This window comes from Stegodyphus dumicola, chromosome 8 (assembly GCF_044657685.1).
Source record: "Stegodyphus dumicola isolate Sdum_Otavi_A_Nest chromosome 8, ASM4465768v1".
Taxonomy (NCBI): Eukaryota; Metazoa; Arthropoda; class Arachnida; order Araneae; family Eresidae; genus Stegodyphus; species Stegodyphus dumicola.
In genome coordinates this window covers 155,147,716-155,169,353 of record NC_140775.1, presented here as the reverse complement: position 1 = coordinate 155,169,353, position 21,638 = coordinate 155,147,716, and the positions used below count along the sequence as shown (strand labels likewise).

Genomic DNA, 21,638 nt, shown 5'->3' with positions numbered 1-21,638 from the left:
CTCTAATAGGCATTTTTTGTAAGTAATATAGATTTTATTTAGGGTGTCATCAAGAGATCTTAATTCAGTTTATTCATGCTAGTTTTTAGGAATTTCGTAATTAGTGTTCAATCTGAATCTAGTAAGAGTATCGAAGAATATAAAAGTAAACATGTTATTGTGCTAAATTTCACGGAGCCATTTAAAGCCAAGTTAAATCGGGTTTATATGGGCAAAGCAAATTGGAAGGAATTTCATGCCGTGAAAATCTCTTGTTTCGGCTGAGGAAAATTTCAGTCAAGAAACAAAAGACTAAAGACGATTGTTTTGTTAAAAAGCAGTTTAACTTAGTGTATTCATGTTGAAAACAGCAAATGTTATTTATTTGCTAAAATGTGTAACAGTTTCCCGTATACATTCTTTTCTTTTCTTCTCCTTCCACCTCCCCCCCCCCAAAAAAAGATCTAAATTCTGTTAAAATCTGGATTATTGAATTTTATCTTTTTCTTTTTCAGAATATCATTTTATACGAATATTTGCCGATTCTTTTAATGGAAGAAATAACGCCCTATCAAGGTAAGATATTTTAAAGCTTCTTTTCCTTTACATCTAAAATATAAAACAAAAGTTTTAAAAAAAGTTTTGGCATCCTACAAATTTGTAGAGAACTTATTAACAAATGAACCAAATGAATGTACCAAATGAACAGGAAGAAATTGACACATTATTGAAATAAATAATAGCTAATACAGCAAGATAAACAGTGATAAATAACGCAAATTCTCCTTAGCGCACAAAGTATATTACAGATCACCAAAACGACCCTCTAAGTCTAAACTAGTAAGCATCTAGTAGGAGTTCAATACTGTCACATGATTATTAAAACCTTCTAAGCGGCAAGTCCGTAAATATTCTAGGCCAAAATATTCTAGGCCTAGAATATTTTACAATATTATATATTGTAAATATTTGTAAATATTATTATTATATATTGTAAATATTTGTAAATATTATTATTATAATATTAACATAATCAATAATTATGTTATTGTAAATATTGGCCAGAATATTTTACAATTTTATATATATACAAAAAATATTCTAGGCCGTATATATATACGGCCTAGAATATTTTTTGTGATATCCGTAAGAACGTATATATACGTGTATATTAAAATATGTCAAAGAAATTAAGGCGATATATCAAAAGAAAACAAATACAGGTATGAAAAACCAGCAGAGCTTTTACTTTAAAATAAAAAAAAATAATTTGTTCTCATAGTAGTTTTGGGAAATTTGTGCTTTCTTAGCGAAAACCCTGGCCGTTCAGAGGGTTAATCGGTATATATATATAGTATATTATATATAGGGTTGCCTAAGCAATTCTGGAAGCTTTAAGAACAATCATTGTTACATCAAAAATGAAGTTTTCAAAAAACTTCCAGAATGTCTTCAAGTTGGCCAAAAATTACCAAATATCCGTATAGTCGCTAAACTCATATGGAGGGTTTCTACCCATATCTCAAGCTCTAAATGAGCTATCTTTCAATCAAAATTTTAAAAAAAAATGATCAATTCAGAATTACAAGATTTGTAACACAATGCACGAAATAAACGCGTATAAAAGGTGGCTACCTTTGATTAAATGAAAATATACGTCAGATGCACAAACGAATGAAGAGTCTACATCCTGTGTCTTTCCTGCGGCTTTGATAATCTATGGTTGTCTTAAAAACCTATTTCTTAATTTCTAGTTCATTTTAATTTTCTTAAAAGTTTTCAACACTGCGTAAAAAATAATCAAGCTTCTCCAGCTGTCTAACAGGATGTTTTGCTATTAAACTGGATAACAAATATTTCTCAGGCTGAGTAATGCTGTTGTTCATTCGTTTTTGCATTATTTTCCAAATTAATTCTGTTTCTAAACGACGTCGTTAGAAATTTTTTATTTCTAATGTTGATTGTTTAAAACTATTTCATTAACAATTAAATAGCCATTATTACGTTCTCTAAACAAATTTCGCAGTATTATTCTACTCTAAGTATAGTCTTTAATTTATTTCTGATGTTGTTTGTTTGCTACTTTCCTCGAAATCAGAAAGAAATACAGTGTTAAATGCTATCATTATTAGCAAAATATAGTTTAGGAAAATTGCGGAATTTTAAACTAGGTTCACTACAGCATTTCGAAAGCATAAAATTCTTTGCGGAAAGAAAAGAGACTGGAGCATATTTATTCAGAAAATTCTATTACATAAACACAAAGATTGGTAAGTAAGTGATTGTTGAAAAGTTTCCATGCATATTTTATATGATGCGCCTGTGTGTGTGTATTTAATTACGGCAAAGCACACAAGGGCTATTTGCCTAAGGGGAGGGATGCCTTCGTGGAGGACTTTCTAAGGGAAACTGGCTCGTATACACGTTACACATGGGGAAAACCACGAAAACGCCCATGCAGCCAGCCCGTTCGCGGGATTCGAGCTTCAGACCGAACTACCAGTGTTCAGCGACTTTACCGCTCGGCCGCTGGTGGGCCCACTATGATGCGCCTGAAAATGGTGGTTAGAAATTCATTTTTTAACTGCATATTTACAAAAAAAAGTCTTTCTTTCTTAAGATTATTCTTCAAGCATTGCAGAGTTAAACATAAATTTTTAAAAAGAAATCATCCAATTAATAAGCATTAGTAAAGACGAAAATGCTTTCTAAATCAAAATATCTCGTTTGTATCCATGCTTTTATGTTAGTTTTGTTGAACGTGTTTATCAGTCCCTGTATTCGGAACTCAAAATTTTAGAGGCCTTGTTCAATTTTTTTCTTTACTTCTGAACAGCCTGAAGTATTGTTGCTGAGTCAGAGATATTTCCTACACTCTCACTCTTGTAAAACCATTTTGGATGACTGATTTTTAAAAATGTTTTATTCGCAGATTCAAAGTTTTGCCCGAGCATAGTGTTGGTTGTAACTTTGCCAATCAGATAAAAGATTAAGGATGATAGTATGCTCTTTCTCTACAGAAAGCAGTGATAAATTTCTGGTTGATATCCAACTCAAGACATCCATTTAAGATGATAATTAAATTGCATAAAAGGGATACTAGAAAATGTTACCAGTGGCTCAGAGTTTCGGCAATAGTCCTTGAATCTGATAGACCAGTGTCCTGATATGATAAATCAGAATCTTTAAAATCTTTCCATTCCGTTCATAAATCCTGTTCTCTATTGGAATGTAAGAGCATCTGCTTATGAATAGGAAGGCCCTACGTTGAAATTCCGGCCAGAAAATATGTTCTAGATAATCTCTATTTAATAGTCACTCTTGTTATTTCATTTAGGTGACTGATTTGAACGAGCAAACATTTCATAAATTTGCGAAAAAACATAGTAAAGTTACGATAGTTAAAGTTTCATGTGTTCGTTTCAAGTAGTGTTATAAGTACTAAATTTTAATGATTTCTAACTTCTTTGAATAACATTTGCGTTGTGTGAAATACTTTAAAAATTACTCTATAAAGTGCTATTGCGTATCTTGTATGTCAGGAAGCTAAATTTTCGTATTTTCAGGCACACAAAGATTCATATAACAGTGCTATAATGACCACTGATGTGTTCCTAAGTTTCAAAACATAGGGTTGCCAAAACAAAGCCGAAGGCAACCATATTCTTGCTATTTAAGGTTTAAATTCATGCATAAGAACTGTTAAAAATTATGAAAGCATCAATAATTATGTTATAAAATGTTAACTGCGGCAAAGATACCAAAGAGTAGGCTAAGAAAAATCTTATGGAAAATTCCTACTGAAAGAACAAAAAAATAATATAAATATAAGCAATAAAAATGGAGCAATATTCGCGAAGACGTACTGAACGATAAAACGCAAAAATTCTGTTTAATATTATGGCAGAACGCAGAAGATTCATATGCATCGAGATCACTTACCAAAGCTAAGCCTTAAAAATGCTAGTAGTTAATTTCCAGGTAGTAGTCTGTTTTAAAATTCCTTATGTGTTTTGTGAATTTAACAGCTATTCAAGTAGAAAGGTTTGAGAAAATTGTGAAGCCCTAGGCACATTATTCTGTAGGTACCCCCCAATGCCTACATTGCTAGTTTCCATGAGCGTAGAACAAGACTACGAGAAGTTAAAGAAGAATTTATGTGGCTTTGAAATCTGCTTTTATATGCCTGGATACAGACCTGATTATTGGGTCATTCATTGACAACTATTTTAATACTCACTCAATGAAGAAAGAAACAAGAGAAGTATTTCCACAAGTATGCCATCATTTTTCAAATTCAACTTCAGATTACGGAAGCTCAGCGCACGTGATAAACTTAATGCTGATAAAAATTAAAAATGCTTTGAAAATTAATTTGAGAATGCTTTTTATCTGGTACGATGCTAGAAAACAGTATCAAGAATGCTCCCCCCCAAAAAAAAATCAAACCTGTTTTCATCCAGTATTGCATATATCACAAGTATTGAATTTGTATTGCCACTTACTTTTACATTACTAATAAACTGCATAAAAAATGCAAGCTTTTATTGTGCTTGCGAAATTATTAGAAATCTTAATTAATCTTGTAGCTTAAAATAAACCTAATTTTCTTCTAGGTTACCAACCTGATCTCCATCCAGGTGTCTGCCACGTCTTTCAGTCTGCTGCATTTCGTTTCGGACATACTATGATTCCTCCTGGTCTTTATAGAAGGTAAAGATCATTTCAGAAATATTCAAAATGTTTTTGAATGATCTTATATTCAAAAATAAAATATTGTGCAGAAATAAGTTTTTAAATATCATATATCACACACAAATATGCATTAATGTATCACAACTGATCTACAGAATTGTGATACAATAAATGTGTGTTTGTGTCACAGTGAACAATCCTGCATTTGTGTAGCATTGGCAGTTCTCTCCAAGTCTATTCTTGGCAACTGAGTGGGTTAGTTTTATGAGAGTCAATTTTTTTTTCATATGAACACAAATATGAGAACCATTTTTTTTTAAATTGTGGTTCACAAACTTTTTAATGCTCCACACACATAGAAAATGTTTGCATCCATTTTAGTTATCGCAAACTGGTAGTAGATAGAGTAATGACTCAAAAGTCCTCCTAAGTTTGGCAACTTCTGACTTAGGAATCTCCCCGCGAAGATATAGCTCCTCGTAGACAAATATGATGTGCTTTAACCGAGTAATCCAATTCTACAACGCATCTAGCAAAAACATTGGCTGTACTCAACCGCGAAGTCAATTTTCATTAAATGTATTTAGCTAATATTAAACATTAAGGAAATCTATCAGTTTGGTAGCCATCATATAACATCCTCTTCCGAACATCTCATATTATTTCTGCAAATGCAATCAAATTACTTCTGTTTACTAAAAATATATATTAAAGTGGTATAATTTTTCTAAAATAATAGCCTATCTTTCCATGAGAATGAATGAAACACAAAAAGTGTTTAAACTCATAGCAGCTCCGTATGATGATCAAGTGTGAAGACTTCCTGGAAGCATAGCTTTTCACAGTTAGGTGTCTTTCTAAATCTAAGTAATAGTATTAGAATCAAAGTCTAATTTAAACTTCTGTAATAAATATTGAACTTATTGATTCATGTTCCTCCTATATTAGTTTATACAATATAAATACAAGACACTTAAAATCATTGGTTCTTCATTCAGGAATGCCCAATGTGAATTCCGCAAAACTGTTACTGGATATCCAGCAATTCGCTTGTGCTCTTCTTGGTGGGATTCAGAGGAGATCGAGCCCGGCATTGAAGAGCTTTTGATGGGTATGTCTTCCCAGATTGCAGAGAGGGAAGATAATGTCCTTTGTTCGGATGTGAGAGGTAAGATTATTCGATCTATAATGTAAACATTTTATCATTCAAAACTCTTTTCCTGCGTCATTCACAAAATATCATTTTAATTTTTCATTATATTAAGCCTTTTTCAATTCCACGGGAGCCGTTGGTTTTTAACACAGTGAAATATTTCAAAATAATCTTTATTACGTAATTAATAATTTCCAAAAAAGTCATCACGTTTTCCCTCGCTTTATGAAAGTATAGCATTCATGTGTGTGGTGGTTTGGAAAAGAGGGATTTTATGTGCCAAAATGACATGAAGCGAAGAAAATCCTATCAGTAATTTATATGGGACAATTTTTTTAAACGTTTAAGATTTAACCAGTAGATAGCTAAATTGCTATCTACTGGTTTATGTGCTCGCAAGGAAAGTTATCGATGACAATCGTCATGAAACTGGTCATTCACATTATCAGTCATTTAACTTAATATCGATCATTTATAAATATTTATAAACTGATCATGCATACGAATATTTATTTTGTTTTTAACTCTTCTTTTTAATTTAGATATAATACGTTTTTTAGTAGTTTCATATTTCCTTGTATACGACTTTTGAAATGATTGTTATCATTCATATTGCTAGCTTCATACAGCTGCATCATAAGAATGATCATACTAACAAACTTAAGAATGTCTTTTCTTTTCTCGAACTATATTGAGCTATAACCCATAGCACAAAATATGCACGGTTGTTTTCATTTTTTCTCTTAAGTCACCAGAAAGGGAAGTGTGCTTTATTCTCTGGTCTTTCATTCAGCAGGTTTACTTAAGATCCGAGTCCTCGGGATCCGTTCTATACTAAAGAGAATATAAATAGTTCTTATGGGTAAAACTTCCGATATTTCGAGTGTCATGATATATTTTTTTCAGCAAACGTCTTTTTGATAAATGCTGGATTTAATCGTTACCTTTTACAAGTACTTATAAAAAACGTATTTTTGATTTCTTTCGAAAGAGAAGAGGTGCCTTTTGAATGATTGAAATTTAAGTGCAGCAGATGGAAGCTGCTTCACTTTTCTTAAGAAGTTCGGAAATCGTTTCATTCTTTCAGACCTTTTGTGACTTTTGAAACACTTAGCTAAGAACTTTTCTTTTAGTTAAAAATATCCTGGAGCGCGATGAATGTGTTTATAGTTTCTTGCGAATAGTTAGCATGTCATGCTGAAACCTGGAAGTTCTTATTTTCGCTGTGATTAAATCAATTTATTCATCTAGTTTTTGTTAATACCAATTTTTAAAGGGGAAAAATTAAATGACAATCTTCAAAAATTTTTTTTTTAATTTAAGAAATATAAAAATTATAAAATTAAAAAGCAATTGCCAACTGACTTTGGTTCGCCTGATTCCAGTTTAACGCCTAAAACATTTTCAAACTAAACAGTTTCGATTAGCTTCTTTAAATTAATGAAATTAACCCTTCCGAAATATAGACGTAAAATCATATATTTAAATCACATACAAAAATAGCAAAGACAAGTAGTAGGAAAAAATAAACTTACTGAGATATTATTCCATCATCATCTATCACTGCATAGAGATTTACAAGATAATTTAAAACAGATGATTCAATTATTCAAGATGCAGTTTACATGTATTTCACTAAATCGCTTGTGTGTACGGCTTGCGATAAGTACAGTGGTACCTTGGCATACGTCATTAATCCATTCCAGATCCTTCGAATTATAACAAACATTTTTTTCCTAATTAGAAATAAAGGAAAATAATAAGTCCGTTCTTATAAAAATTAAGTTGTTACTACTATAACATTGTTTAATACTAAAATATAAATTTAGTGCGTGAAATATACACCTATGCATAAATGAAACACTACACGTGATACTGTACATAAATGTTTTTCTGCTATACAGATCAAAAGCAATTTTTTTCTTTTGAAATAGATTTCAGCCTTCTTCGCAGCTTTAACTGCTTTAATAGCGCCTTTGTTTTTCACAATCATAGACATCATGGTACTCGGTACACAGTATGAAATTGCTAAGCCCCGGATAGACATGCCATCTTAATACTTCTCAACAATCTCTTTTTTTTTTCCCCATCATCGTGATCCTACCTATTTTCTTCGTAGCTCAACTCTTCTCATTAAAACACATTGTTGATGAATTAACAAAACAAAAAAACAAAAAAACAAAAAAAATTACGTGAAAAAAAACGTCACTTGAAAATTCACGGCTACAGCACGAGTTGTTTACTAAATATTGTTTACTAAATACAACAGGCATATTCACATTCAAGGGCATTCGTAACATTATTAAAACTCACGGGGAGGAATCATTTCCTAGGCATTCCGCCCTTTATATGAATACTGCACAACCCCCGAAAGGCAATCCCCATGGGCGCAGTCTTCGCAGTTGACTACCTCGTCTTGTCAATATATCTGGAATGCTAGGCCACCTTGCGACACGAGTTACCATTCCATTCGCAAAATTCATAGATAAAAAGTGAATATTCACAGATACTCACACTCCCACAGTGAGAGAACTGAATGGAACCAAACACCGAAGATCGCCAAGCAAGCATCCAGACACGCAGCTCAGGACCGAGCCTGATCCATCGCCAGCGCTAGTAATGTGAAGACTGATTTTATGCCTTCGTGGCCGAGACTACCTAGTTGCAGATCATAACTAGTAGCTTCATCATAGGTTTTACCTGCGTCGACCCCGGGGGGCGGACGTTCGGAGCATTGTCTCGAAACAGTTAAACAAATGTAAGGACTCATCGCACTCGAATCGTATTCTAGACAAATGTTTACACTAAATACAAATTTTCGCATGTAAACCGGACATATGCTAAGTTGGGAGCTAAGTTGGTAGTATTTCAGAACGGATGTATATCAAGGTACCACTGTATTTTCCTTAAGTGGCCATACCTTTTATTTTATCAGGACGCTAAATCTTCTTATTGAAACCATTAAAAGCCTAGAAAGAGAAGTCCTTCTATAGATTTAAAAACATTTAGAGTATCGAGAATGACACATAGGAATTCATTATATTGCGTATGTTTGATAGAAGGAATTCATTATATTGCGTGTGTTTGATATTCGCGTGTTTTTATGCAACAGAATTATTTAAAAACCATAAACACAAGTTCGAGATGTAGATTATTCTTATTATTTTTCCTGCTATTAGAAGAAAAACCTTAGTACTTAAAGTCTTGGTATTTTAGATTGGTATAATATGTAAAACAAGGTACGCAACGGTTCAAAGAATGGTAACAGAAAAGGTTGAGTATTTTAAGAACAAAAGCTTTCCTTTTTTCCCCCTTGTCAGTATTATAATGTTCCTGCTCATTTAAAACGATAAGCTTCATAACTTAAGCATATAAAGACAGATTATGCATTTTGTATTAGACTTCAATTAAATTTTTCTTGAAAAACGTGCTAAGCTATTAAAACTGATTTTTTAACGATCGTAATCTGCTTATATTTCTACAGTATTTTTAACTTTATTTGTAGTAATGCTGGTGTTCATATTTCAGATAAATTATTCGGTCCGATGGAATTCTCCCGTCGAGATTTGGCTGCTCTGAATATCATGCGAGGGCGAGATAACGGATTGCCCGATTACAATACAGTACGGAGGTATTTCCAGCTACCAGAAATACGGAACTGGTCTCAAATTAATCCCGAACTGTTCCAGAGGAAGCCAGAAGTATGTATGACGTCACTTACGGACTTGTTTCCTCTTGTTTGCTCTACTACTATATGAGTTCTTACATTTTCTAATATATGTACGAAATACAGTTCAGGGGTAAAATTCCAAAAATAGACGCGCGTCTTTAGTTCACATATTAACCAATTCATCAAAAACTACCCACTTTGTTGAAAAAATCGTTATAAGAGCTTTGATCTCATACATTATGTATTCATACAACTGCGCTTTCCCCAGCAGACTTATGCAAGCAAGATTAGGAACTTGAAAACTTATGCAAACTTATAAGATTATTAGTTTCATAAAGTTTCAGTATGGATTAAATTTATGCTATAAAACTCTTTTTTGTCCATAACAGGAAAATAGAAAATATCGTTATATGATGCAGTTGTTAGTTACGATGAACTTCAGTTTGGCTAACCTAACTCTAAAGTGGAAGAATAGTAAATTTCTAGAGGGGAAAAATTCTTTGATCTATTAGTTTCGAATTTATTGGATTATGGTAAAGGCCGTTAAGGCTATGTACATAAGACAAGAATGCTTTCATGAAGAACTTTTCAAGGAAAAATAGCTGGTATGCACGTTACGCATAAGGAAATTTATAAAAGTGCCTATGTAGCCTTCAGAGTTTGAATCTAAGTCGAATTGACATTGTTCAGCGGTTTCAACAACTTGACTTGGTGAATTTTTAGGTGTTGAATTCTCAACTGATAGTGAAAGTGAAATTAAATTTGAAACTTTTTTTAATTGTGGGCACTAGCCAAGAAATATCTAAATTAACTTCATCACTTCCATCATCAATAGCAGTTTCTTTATCGAATCTGAAACAAAAATTTCTGTTGATAGTGGCAGTGATGAAGTTAATTACAATACAAATATTTCTAAACACTGAATATAATTTACTATAAAGGTTCTTGGATTTAAGTGTGTACTAAATCAGCATCAGCTTTTAGTCAGAAAATGTTAGTTGAGTATAAAAATTTAGTACTGTACATAAGATTATTATATTTCTAAAAACACTAAATCTACGTTTTCGCTTCAAAACCAAAAATAAGATCTGTTTCAAGAAAATTTAATCCTTTTAGAAGACTTCTTGTTAGAAAGTTTTAAGAAATGGTTCGCGTTATATAACAAAAGACGTTTCCATTCAAGTTGTTTTCAGTCACCAGTCGTTAATTGTTCTGCCAATTGAGGGGGAAAAATAAATCTCGGCTTTGTATGAAATAAAAAATTAAAGAATACAGCCTGTCTTTATCACGAAAAAGGAACTAAATCATAAAGGTATGCGTAATGTATGCTCATAAGTTGCATTTTCGGATGCAATACGTCGAAAACCAGCAAAAATGTTCACAAATACTTCCTTGTCTTCCAGTCTGGCACGTGTATATCAGACTCCTGACCTTGAACTTCACTTGGGAGAGATATAATCACATAATAAAGGCAGTGATTGCGTGACTGGTATTTCGAAAAAATTTAAATCGTTAACTAAATAAAATTTTAGTTAGTAAGTTACGTGCAGTGTGCTTTTGTGGCATTTATATATACTTCCGGGTCAAGTGTTACCTTATAATTCTCTTTGCGAAACTTCACAGTATCAAAACGAAATTCCCAGCCAAAGCTGAACAAGACAAGTTTGGGGATTGCTTCGCTTTATAGTATGTATTGAGCTTTTGCAAACGCATCCCACTGACACGTTAGAGAAATAAGCCTAATAATTTGAATTTCAGTAGAAGAGAACAAATTAGAATCTCAACATTAGTATCGTGGTCACTACGCATGAATCGACATTGCAATATTTCAATAACAGCATCGTAGTCATTGCTGGTAAATTTTAAGTTACATTCTGTACCTCTAATTAGATGCGTTATTTAGCATTTGAAATAAATTTTAGTTAGAAAGTTGCAGTCAAAATCTTTGTTATTATTATTATCATTACTTTGATTTGAGTTGCGTAAACTTAATTTACCTATTAAATTACTGATTGTGCTTTAAGTTTCGTTGCCTAACTTTCTTTTAAAAGGCATAATTACTGCGATTGATTCTCCAAGTACCAAAAAAAGGCGGGAGCGATTTCGCATTACCAAAATTTAAATTATCTGGTTGATTAAAGACATACTGGAATATAAATGCTTGTAATTATAAAATTTACAGTAGTAAAATGAAATTACTTTTGGTTCTTGAAGAGACTAAACGTCGTTTCTTGTCTCCCTCGAATTCGATAGAATTATCTCTAAAGCTAACTCTACTTAAAAATTAGAATTTTGCCTAATTTTTTCATCAAAACATGTGTTAGATTTTTATCTCTAAAATAATGATATAAAACTTTAAAATTCCGGTTTGGAGAATCCCATTAGGATAACGTGTTCTCAGCAACCGAGAATTGAAGTCAAATTTCCTCGGAGAATCATTTAGATTTCTTCTTTTGCGTTTTCAGAGACCATTTTGCATGATAAGTGTGTTACGTCTCGCAACCTAAAGCATGATTCGTTTAATGGCCATGATTCTCAGCTGCATCCTATCGAGCTTCATAAGTGGAGACAAGGAAACTGTTCTTGCGCTGAATACTAATTGATATTCCTATAGTTCTGATTACTTGAGTCATTAAAGAGGAGTGAGACCTTACAATAATTCAAGCAAATCGTTATTAAAAATGGCCTCTTTTTTTTTCCTAGCTGTTCCAGCTAATGAGCGATCTGTACGGAAACTTGGATAATGTCGACCTTTACATCGGAGGTATGCTCGAAACAGACGTACAAGGTCGTCCGGGCGAACTTTTCAGGAAAATCATTCGGCAACAATTCGAAAGGATTCGAGACGCTGATAGGTTTTGGTTTGAAAATCCACAAAACGGGTAAGAAAGCATGTTGTTAATTTAATAAGTTTCTATATGCTATTTTTTATTAAATAAAGGAGAATTTAATTTATCAGTGTGATATGATTCATACCGATATATGTGATTCGAGTATGGTACTGAAGTTTGTGCAGATGACTATGTTCTTTGAACTCGTTTACTCAGCAAATGTAAAAGATTTCATAAAACAGTTGCGAAAAAAATAAAAAGAAGTATAAATTTATTGTTAATAATGAAGATTTAATTTTGGATTTAGTATTTGAAGCCTGTTTCCAAAATTCAAGAATTAACTCTGAATTCTTATCAATCATATCATAATACGACTACCATGATATTTCTTTCAAAATAATTCCTTGCTTTAAAAATCAAATACAAACACTACCTATTATTATACTATGTACAATGTGTATTGTAATGCAAGAGCACTGTTATGGACTTTTAGAATAAAAACATTTTTGATTTTTTCTTAATTTTCAGCAGAGAATTTTGCATTTCATGTTTAGTGTTTCATGTTTAGTGTTTCATGTTTGATGTTTTATCTGTACCGCATTAGTCGGTATAGTGGTTGCGATGTAGGCAGTTGCATCGATGGGCCCGGAAAAGGCTTGGATATTTGTAAGAATACAGTGTGTTTGCGCACAGAGTGTGAGGCGAGTGTGCGGCACAGAGTGTGTGAGGCGAGTCGAAACTTTTGGGCTTGGTGGTATAGGAAAATGGTCCGGGAGATCCTAGGATCTGTGCCCCTCAAAACTGGAACGCTGCTGGTTAAAGACATTTTTTTTTTTTTTTTTTTTCAGTAGTGGACACCAGCCATTATAGGAGCACTACTAGGGCCGTCACTTTATTATGGGGTAAGCGGTGGTCACTTTATTATGGGGGCACCTGATATGGGGACCACCGTTTCCTCTTAAGAAAGAGCAGATAATTTACATCCATACCTTCTAATGGAATCGAACCCTGGCCCTTCGTTATAGCAGTCAGAGTCACTAACCACTTTCCCGTCTGGACTGTCGATTAAAGACATACTACCACCTACAAAATTCATAAGGTCCATGCCTACAGCAGAGATACTCCTTGCCACGTTAAAATTACTGGACTTGTTCTGTAGACTATGTTAACTCTGTAGACTATGTTAACCTGGACTATGTTATTGTAGGACAAGTGAAATAAGTCTCAACAGCAGCAGTGTTTTATACATGTTAACTCTTGAAATAACCGTTCCCCTTTTTCTGCATTTGCTTCGATTTAAAATGAAATTTCATTTGCATCCGCTTAATAACTAAAGACGCATTTTGAAAACCGTTTTTAAAGTTGTTTTTAATTAAAAGCAGATTTCGGATTTTGGATTTTATTTAAAACATTTTACATTAATTTTGATATTAAATATTTTATATTTTTATTTGTTTATTATCAATGTATTAAGGCTCGAGGGCCTTTCAGAATTCGAAATTGAGAAAATTTAGGATTCTTTCCCCCTCTTTAAGTATTATGACTGCATAAGTTCAGTATTTCTTCAACAAAAATTGATTTCGATTTTTTTTTTTTTTTTTTTTTTCAGTTTACACATTGTACGAATATAAAACAATCAATCTTCATTATTAAAATAAATAAATAAATAAATGAAGGGAGAGATGGGATGCAGTTTTTTGATGGTCCACTGTAAGGCTCCACGTCAGTGATTTGTTTTAGGTGTTAAAATAGAATTCAGAATGCATTCTCCTTTTTTGTTTCTTTACTTTGTTTACAAACCTCCCTTTTGTCTGATGATTCCTTTTCCTCCTCCTATGCAGTATTTTTACAGAAGAAGAAATTGAAGAAATTAGGAAAATCACACTGTGGGATATATTGGTCAATACAACGGACATAGATCCTGACGCTATTCAGAAATCAGTTTTCATATGGAAGGAAGGTATGTAAATTATTGTTCTGCCATACACAGGGCTTAATTTCTAAAATTAGAAGTGCCGGAGCCCTATGGAAAACTCTCAGGAAAGAAAAAAGAAATAATAAGTAAAGAAATAAAATACATTAAAAAAAATCTGAAAGGTTTCAGATTTTAAATTACGTTCAAAGGGGAGTTTTTTTAACGTTTTGCGTGCTACCTTTATTTATTAAATATCATGTTCTACGTAATCAAACCATAAAATTCAGTTCAACAGCAATATTGCAAAATAATTTTAAAATGAACATATCTTTAGAATTTCCGATACAGAGTCTCGCGCGCTGGAGATAATTTTTTTTTTTCTCGTACAGTGTTGCCACTCTTCGCTTTGAAATCGTTAAGTTTGTTAATCAAAAATTCTTTAAGTTTTACAAAATATGAAATCGATAATAAAACAAATTCCAAATTTCAAATTTGAGCTTCCAGATGCCCATACTCGAAGGAGAATTACGTTATTCAAAATAACCGTTCTCTAGGTCCACTCTCTAGATACAGTTATTTTATCACAATGCGAGAAACATACATACATTTACGCAGATTCTTCATTATTTTATTTTTTAAATATAATACAAGACGATAATATTTGGTGGCAACAATTTGAAAGTGAAACAACGCTTGTAGTGAATTGACGCAAAATGCCAAAACGAAATTAATAGGGTGTGTTTTAACGTTTTGTGTGTTATCTTTATCTATTAAATATCATGTTCTTTCCACTTAAACCATGAAATTCGTTTCAACAGCAATATCACAAAATATTTAAAAGAGCATATCTTTAGAATTTACGATACACAATCTCGCGCGTTGGAGATTTAAAAAAAAAAAAAAAAATCCGTACAGTGTTGCCTTTGCTCACTTTGAAATCATTGAGTTTTTTAATCAAAAGCTCATAAATGCTTCACAAAATATGAAATATATGATAAAACATATTCCAAATCTGGGCTTCCGGCTGCCCATATTCGGGTGGAGACGTACGTTATTCAAAATTTAAAACTGATAAAATTGGCTCTAGTCACCATTGTTTTATCAAAGTGCGAGAAACGTACATTTATTTGTGCAGATTCTTCATTACTTAATTTCATTAAATATAATACAGATCTCTAACATTTGGTGGCAACAATTAAAAATTAAAATAACTAAATAATTCAACCAAATTAAAAAGAAATGTAAAGAGATAAATATAAATTTAATAAATTATTAAATTAATTACAAATAATTAAATAAAAAAATAAATTATCGGGCTTCGGCTAATTTGGCGCTCCGGTTGTAATTACAATTCCTGTCAGAAGGTAAGAAGTAGTGCAACAAATCTCCATTTAAGCCCTCCTTAAACATACAATGTCCTATTTAAAGAGATGATAAATACAAAAATTACTCTTTTTTTGCAGCACATAAATGAAAAAAGAAACAACCGTTAAAGCGTCTCTAAGAAGAATAGTGAATTCTAAAAAGAGTATTTGACTATGGAAGAAAATTTTAATGGAAAATGTAGCTTTGGAAATTAAGAGTGAAGAGCAAGACTGATGGCAACCGCTTGATGGCTAGAATTATATACGCTGTCAATATAATTCTAGCCATCAAGCGGAATTTTCCCTGAATACGATTCGAGAGAATAAATGTAAGACTCCTCTGTACAAGGACAGTAGTGATCCTTGCGTTGAATTACATTATTTAAAAAGTCTGCAGTAGGAAATCACTAGCGTGCGCGTGCATGATCAGAGCATCACTTTCAGTTTTTCAGGAACGAAAAATTGACTCACTCTCATAAATTCTTTGCACTTTCCTGGAGATATAAGCCTTTGACACGTGGGCGGGGTGTTTCATTCCTTAAAAGATTCAGCCTCTCCAAGGTTTATGTCTGAGGGAAGGGCAGGCTTACATTCAGATGTTAGAATAGATTTTTAAGACATATTATTATTAAAATTAAATTTGCCTGTGGAAAATGGGGTTATTTTACAGAAAAGAAGGAACGGTGCCCTTTCGTTTAGAGCTCCGATGCACTGAGGCTAAAATTACGATTTATCTCAACTAAAATGTACCGGAGACAAGCTCCGTTGGGCTCCGGCGCAATTTAAGCTCTCTCCATAAATCACGTATAGTTTAACAAATACCAGTTTAGACTAGTATAAAGTTTAGACTGATAGAAAACGAGCAGTCTTTCTCACATGTATGAAATCATCATCAATTGTTGACTTATAATATCAGAAAAAGCATTATGCATAAAACTCTTTCAATGCGATGTTTGTAAGCGCGAGTCCTTGAAGTTTCATTTTTCATTATAGAATATCATCATTATGCGTGAATCCTATTTGTTATCATAGTTTGGCTGCTGCTGATAACAAAATTGCATTTCCTGTTTTATTCTCGTTTTTATGAGTAAAATAGAATATTTGTCCTCTCCACCTGAAATATTTAATCATGAAAATCTTTGCTTTTCGCTTTTCCTAGTAAAAGATGCATGCATCTAAGGCACGGGGTTCAACCGGGGAGGGGGGAATTTCATAGTTTTAAGGGGATGCGGTCAGACTTTTATTAAAGTTTTTATGATTAGAAAAAACTTTTTTTATTCAAACTGTGGTATTAATCAACATTTTCTATACTTTGGACTACTTTATACTTTCTAAAAACGCCTCTTTGGACATAATTTAAAATCTGAAATATTTCAGATTTTTATTTTTATTTTTATTATTATTATTACTATAAGTAACAGGCAAAGTCCGTGGCAGCAAATCTATCAGCATCAAATAAAAATAAATAATAATAAGTAAATAATTATACTTAAGTTTAGAATGTTTGTACAAATGAATAAAATCTTAATTTTATTATTATTTAGTAGTTTTTGTAATCTGTAAATTAATTCAGATCATTATTTGTATTTTTGTTCACTGTACTCTAAGAATAAAAAAAAAATGTGCTAGAAATTGCAAAAGATATTTGATTTCATGGAGCGCTTTCGACAAAGGTATGTAATTAGGTTACGTATCTCATTTTCGAACTCTTTTGTTAGTGCTCTCATTAAACCGTCTAATTATCAACAATTCACTCTAATATTGCTGAGCATGTTTAATTATATGCTATTATCGACCCTTCCAAGAACATTTTGAATATTTCAAGTGACATGCTGCGGAAAAATTTTGCGGAATAGTAGGACAGTAATTATTTAGAAAAAGTAATGAGAGATAAATTAATATAAATGAGCAGACTTCTGTAATTTTTCAAAAATATATATCTTATTTATTTATTTATTGTTTTTCTTCTCTTTTCGCAGGAGATCCTTGTCCGCAGCCGCAGCAACTCGTCAGCAGAGATCTGGAACCATGTGTTATGCTGAGTGGGTACGACTATTTCCATGGCAACGAAGTGACGTACATCTACTCCTGCATAGTGCTTGCATTCATACCCATTGGTAAGTTCATCGATTTACGCCCACTTTTCCAAGAATCAATATGAAGACGGTGATGAAGACGGTCTAATTCAAGAAATATTCCTTGAATTAGATTTTTCTCGCATATCAGGAATATTTTGTTGTTTTAATCATATGTATTATTTGGAGATAAAAATTAGCTATATAATTTTATTTCTTGGTGACTAATTCTGAGCACACATATTCTCGTTTACACATCACTATGAGTGCGATAAGCACCCCATAGTTTTTGGTAACATATCACAGTTTTCAGACAACGGACAACATAGAGAACAAAGCAATGGAACAGTACATCGTAGGGAGAGGAAGGCAGAGAAAAGGTGAGCTCGCAACCGGTACCGATACTCAATTATGACTAACTTATCGCTCTAAGCTCGACGTTATCAGCTCTAATGAAGTACTGGCAGAGCCAGATTTAGACATCATAAGGCCCTAAGCTATTGGAGATATGGAGCTCTTTATAATATATTTTAATACTATTTATACTATATTTAAATTTTGGGGGAGGGCTCTCAATAAAGTGGGGGCCCTAAGCTATAGCTTGTGTAGCTTATACGTAAATCCGGCCCTGAGTACTGCATTTATCGCCGCTTTGTAATAATCGTTGTTTGTCAGCGTGGCCGCACATTTTTGCAAAGCGTATTTATAGAATGGAATCCTTTGTAAAAATTTTGAACGGTGATTGGACAAGAGCTAACCGCATTGTAGGATTAAAAATCACATAATGCGGATTAATTTTCAAGTGACGCAGTTTAGATTCCAGGAAGGAGACGTAGCAAATTGTAACGAGGATTTTTAAAATTAATTGTTTATTTGTTTATTGGATTTTGGTTTTAGATGACAATAATTTTTTACTTCTTTTCAGGTATTTTCATTTTATTTTAAGCTGACTTTTCATTCCAAATTTTAGCAAAGAAAAAATTGTGGATATGAACATAATAATAATAAAAAAATTATATAATGATAATTTTTAGTATAATGCATTTCATTTGCGGCCAAAAGTTCAGCTCCAAAGCGTTTTCGAAATTTCGAAGGCGTACACCGGGACATTTCCTTTTACAAAGGAAATATACTACAGAATAAGTAGCCTCGTAATCATATTTTTTTTTTTTTTTTCAGTTTTAGAATAAATAAATTATAATTATTTGTAGGTATTATTTTCGGGCATTTGTGCAAGCAAAACAAATGTGGCTGCACCAAGCTTCTGTTTTTGTTGACATAAGGTATTAAATCATAAGGGTCAAGGTTTTTAACTCAACACATCTGACCCCGGATGAGGCGCTTCTCAGTTTTTGAGCGAAATTGTAATTCAAGTCGGAGCCTAAGATAAAATGAGCTCTGGTGTTTTGATTTTAAATTTCACTATTTTCATTAATTTGACTTATTGTTTATTAATTATGTATCAGTTTTTACTTTCTTTGTCTAATTTTAATTGCTCATTATTTTGTCTAATTTTAATTGCTCAGTATTGATTACGTTATTTCTGCTTTTCATAAAAACTCCGGCAGTCAGGGGTTACGATTACATTCACTAAAACTTAAAATATAATGAAACTCCGGCAGTCAGAGTTACGATTACATTCACTAAAACTTAAAATGTAATATACAGTTTTTAAGAGCCGAACGACGAATTTCATGCTAAGAAACTATAATGAGTAAGAAAAATTTGAAATTTCTGTTCAGGAAACGAATTTTTATTCCGAAGAAGCAGTAAATATGGTCAATCATGTTTTTCAATCCAGATACATAGCGCCCTCCGTTGAGCAAAATAAGAAGAGAGAAAATCAGTAAGAGAAATCCATATTCTTCATTAGTAAGCAATTAAAATCTTTTAACAGATATTATAATACATTTCTATTATATAATGTTTAAGATTTTTAAAGAAAAAGGAAAATGTTTCTATAAAAGAAGCAAAGAATACTTTTTATTTCTTTTCCTTTTTTAATTATTTAACATGCAAGTTGGTGTGAAATCCTCGCATTAGTTCAGAAGTGAAACCAAGATTTAATACGTAGAAAAAGCTGAATTTCTACCAATTGTATAATTAAAATAACTCTGGTGAATTCGGAGGAATGGAAAACTTATAAATGCTTACTTTAATTAAGTTTGATTAAAATGGTATTTGTAATTCAATAATTGTTATTAAAAACCTTTAATAAAGTTACAAACATTATTAAAACCAAATACCATTGAAATTTACATTTCAAAGTATCCGAGATTCTACTACTCAAAGAAATGATGTGGTATATCAGTACTCATTTGACCAAAAACTATTGTTATAAGTTACAATTAGCGAAATGAAACACAAATAGTTCTTTTTCCTCACAGTCTTGTATCATTCCCCTATCGATATTTTCATGTCTTAGTTTAAATCAGCGATTCCCAGCGGGGTCGGTATTGAGCCCTTTTGGGTCGATAACATTTTAAAGAAGGTAAATGATGACGGCCGAATTTTCGCTGGCAACTGATCATCTTGATCCAATTAATTACAAAAATAATAATAATAATAATAATAATAATAATAAAACTAAAAATTAAGAACAAAAGTAAAATCTGAAAGGTTTCAGAAATTAAATTACGTCCAAAGGGCGTTTTTTAACATTTTGTGTGTTACCTCTATTTATTCAATATTATATTCTTCGCACTTAAACTATAAAATTCAGTTCGAGAGCAATATTGCGAAGTAATTTTAAATTGAGCGAAACTTTAGAATTTCCGATACACAGTCTCACGCACTGGAGATAAAAATGTTTCTTTCCCTGCAACGTTGCCATTGCATTGCTCGCTTTGAAATCCTTGAGTTTGTTAATCAAAAACTCGTTAAGTTTTACAAAATATGAAATCAATAATAAAACAAATTCCATATTTCAAATTTGGGCTTCCAGATGCCCATATTCGCAGTACATTTACGTCATTTAAAATTTGATGGCTCTAGGTACCGTTGCTTTATCACAATGCGAGAAACATAAATACATTTATGCAGATTCTTCATTATTATTATATTCAAATATAGTGCAGGATTATACTATTTGGTGGCAACAGTTTGAAAAGTGAAACGGACAAGAGTGATTCGACGCAAAATCGCAAAACGAAAACAATTGTCTCTCAGCGGCAAAGCCCGTTTGGACTAATAATTAATTGTTTATTGATGTAGTACTACATCATGCTTAAGGAAGAAATTATATAAAATAAATGCAAGGGAAAAATACACTGAAATTATTTGATACATTTAAAAATCCACTAGACTTTTAAAACGTTATATAAATATATAAATATTTTAAAACGTTATTTATTTATTCGATTTTGCGTCGAATAAGTTCAATAAAATAATTGCAAAACGCAAGAACGCAAGCAAACATACCCCCTCCCCTTAAAAAAGAAAGAAAAAAAAACAAGAAACGGTTTTAACGATGTGATTTAAAAAATAAGTTAAATCATTTTGTGCTAAATATTAAAATAAAATTGCATCACTACATCAAGCTCGCAAATCACATTAATTAAAAGTGAACTTTTGTGCAATTAAAATCTGTGATTTTTCTTTCTGAAAACTTATATATCTTTGTAAAATTAAAAATTGTAATAATGCAAAAAACTAATAATGCATAAATCTAAACAGCAATTTTTCTCAAAACTTGTACTCACATTTTTAATCTAACTGCTATCTTCAGGCTATTTATATGCATTTGTTTGCACTATTATTATGTTGTATATTGTAAAAGGAAAATGTAAGCGGTCTTTGACGAAAACCATTCTTTGAAATGGTGCAATGCAAGAAAATGGTTAGGAATCCTTGCTCTGTATAATGGACATTCTTTTATCTCAATGGAAAAGTAATTAGCGTTATCATATAACAGTTTAGAAATTAATGCAGTAAATGGTCTCTGTAATGTCTAGTAT

General features: G+C 32.1%; 1 protein-coding gene across 1 annotated transcript in view; it reads left to right on the top strand.

Annotated features, from left to right (window-relative positions):
- LOC118187761 (dual oxidase-like) overlaps positions 1 to 21,638 on the top strand; it is a 280,493-nt gene that overhangs the window by 223,824 nt on the left and 35,031 nt on the right. The window contains exons 7-13 of the mRNA XM_085822620.1: positions 495 to 555; positions 4,596 to 4,692; positions 5,673 to 5,842; positions 9,356 to 9,528; positions 12,201 to 12,379; positions 14,170 to 14,288; positions 17,587 to 17,724. Of these exons, the coding sequence (XP_085678746.1) occupies positions 495 to 555; positions 4,596 to 4,692; positions 5,673 to 5,842; positions 9,356 to 9,528; positions 12,201 to 12,379; positions 14,170 to 14,288; positions 17,587 to 17,724 (937 nt within the window). The remainder of the gene's footprint in view (positions 1 to 494; positions 556 to 4,595; positions 4,693 to 5,672; positions 5,843 to 9,355; positions 9,529 to 12,200; positions 12,380 to 14,169; positions 14,289 to 17,586; positions 17,725 to 21,638) is intronic.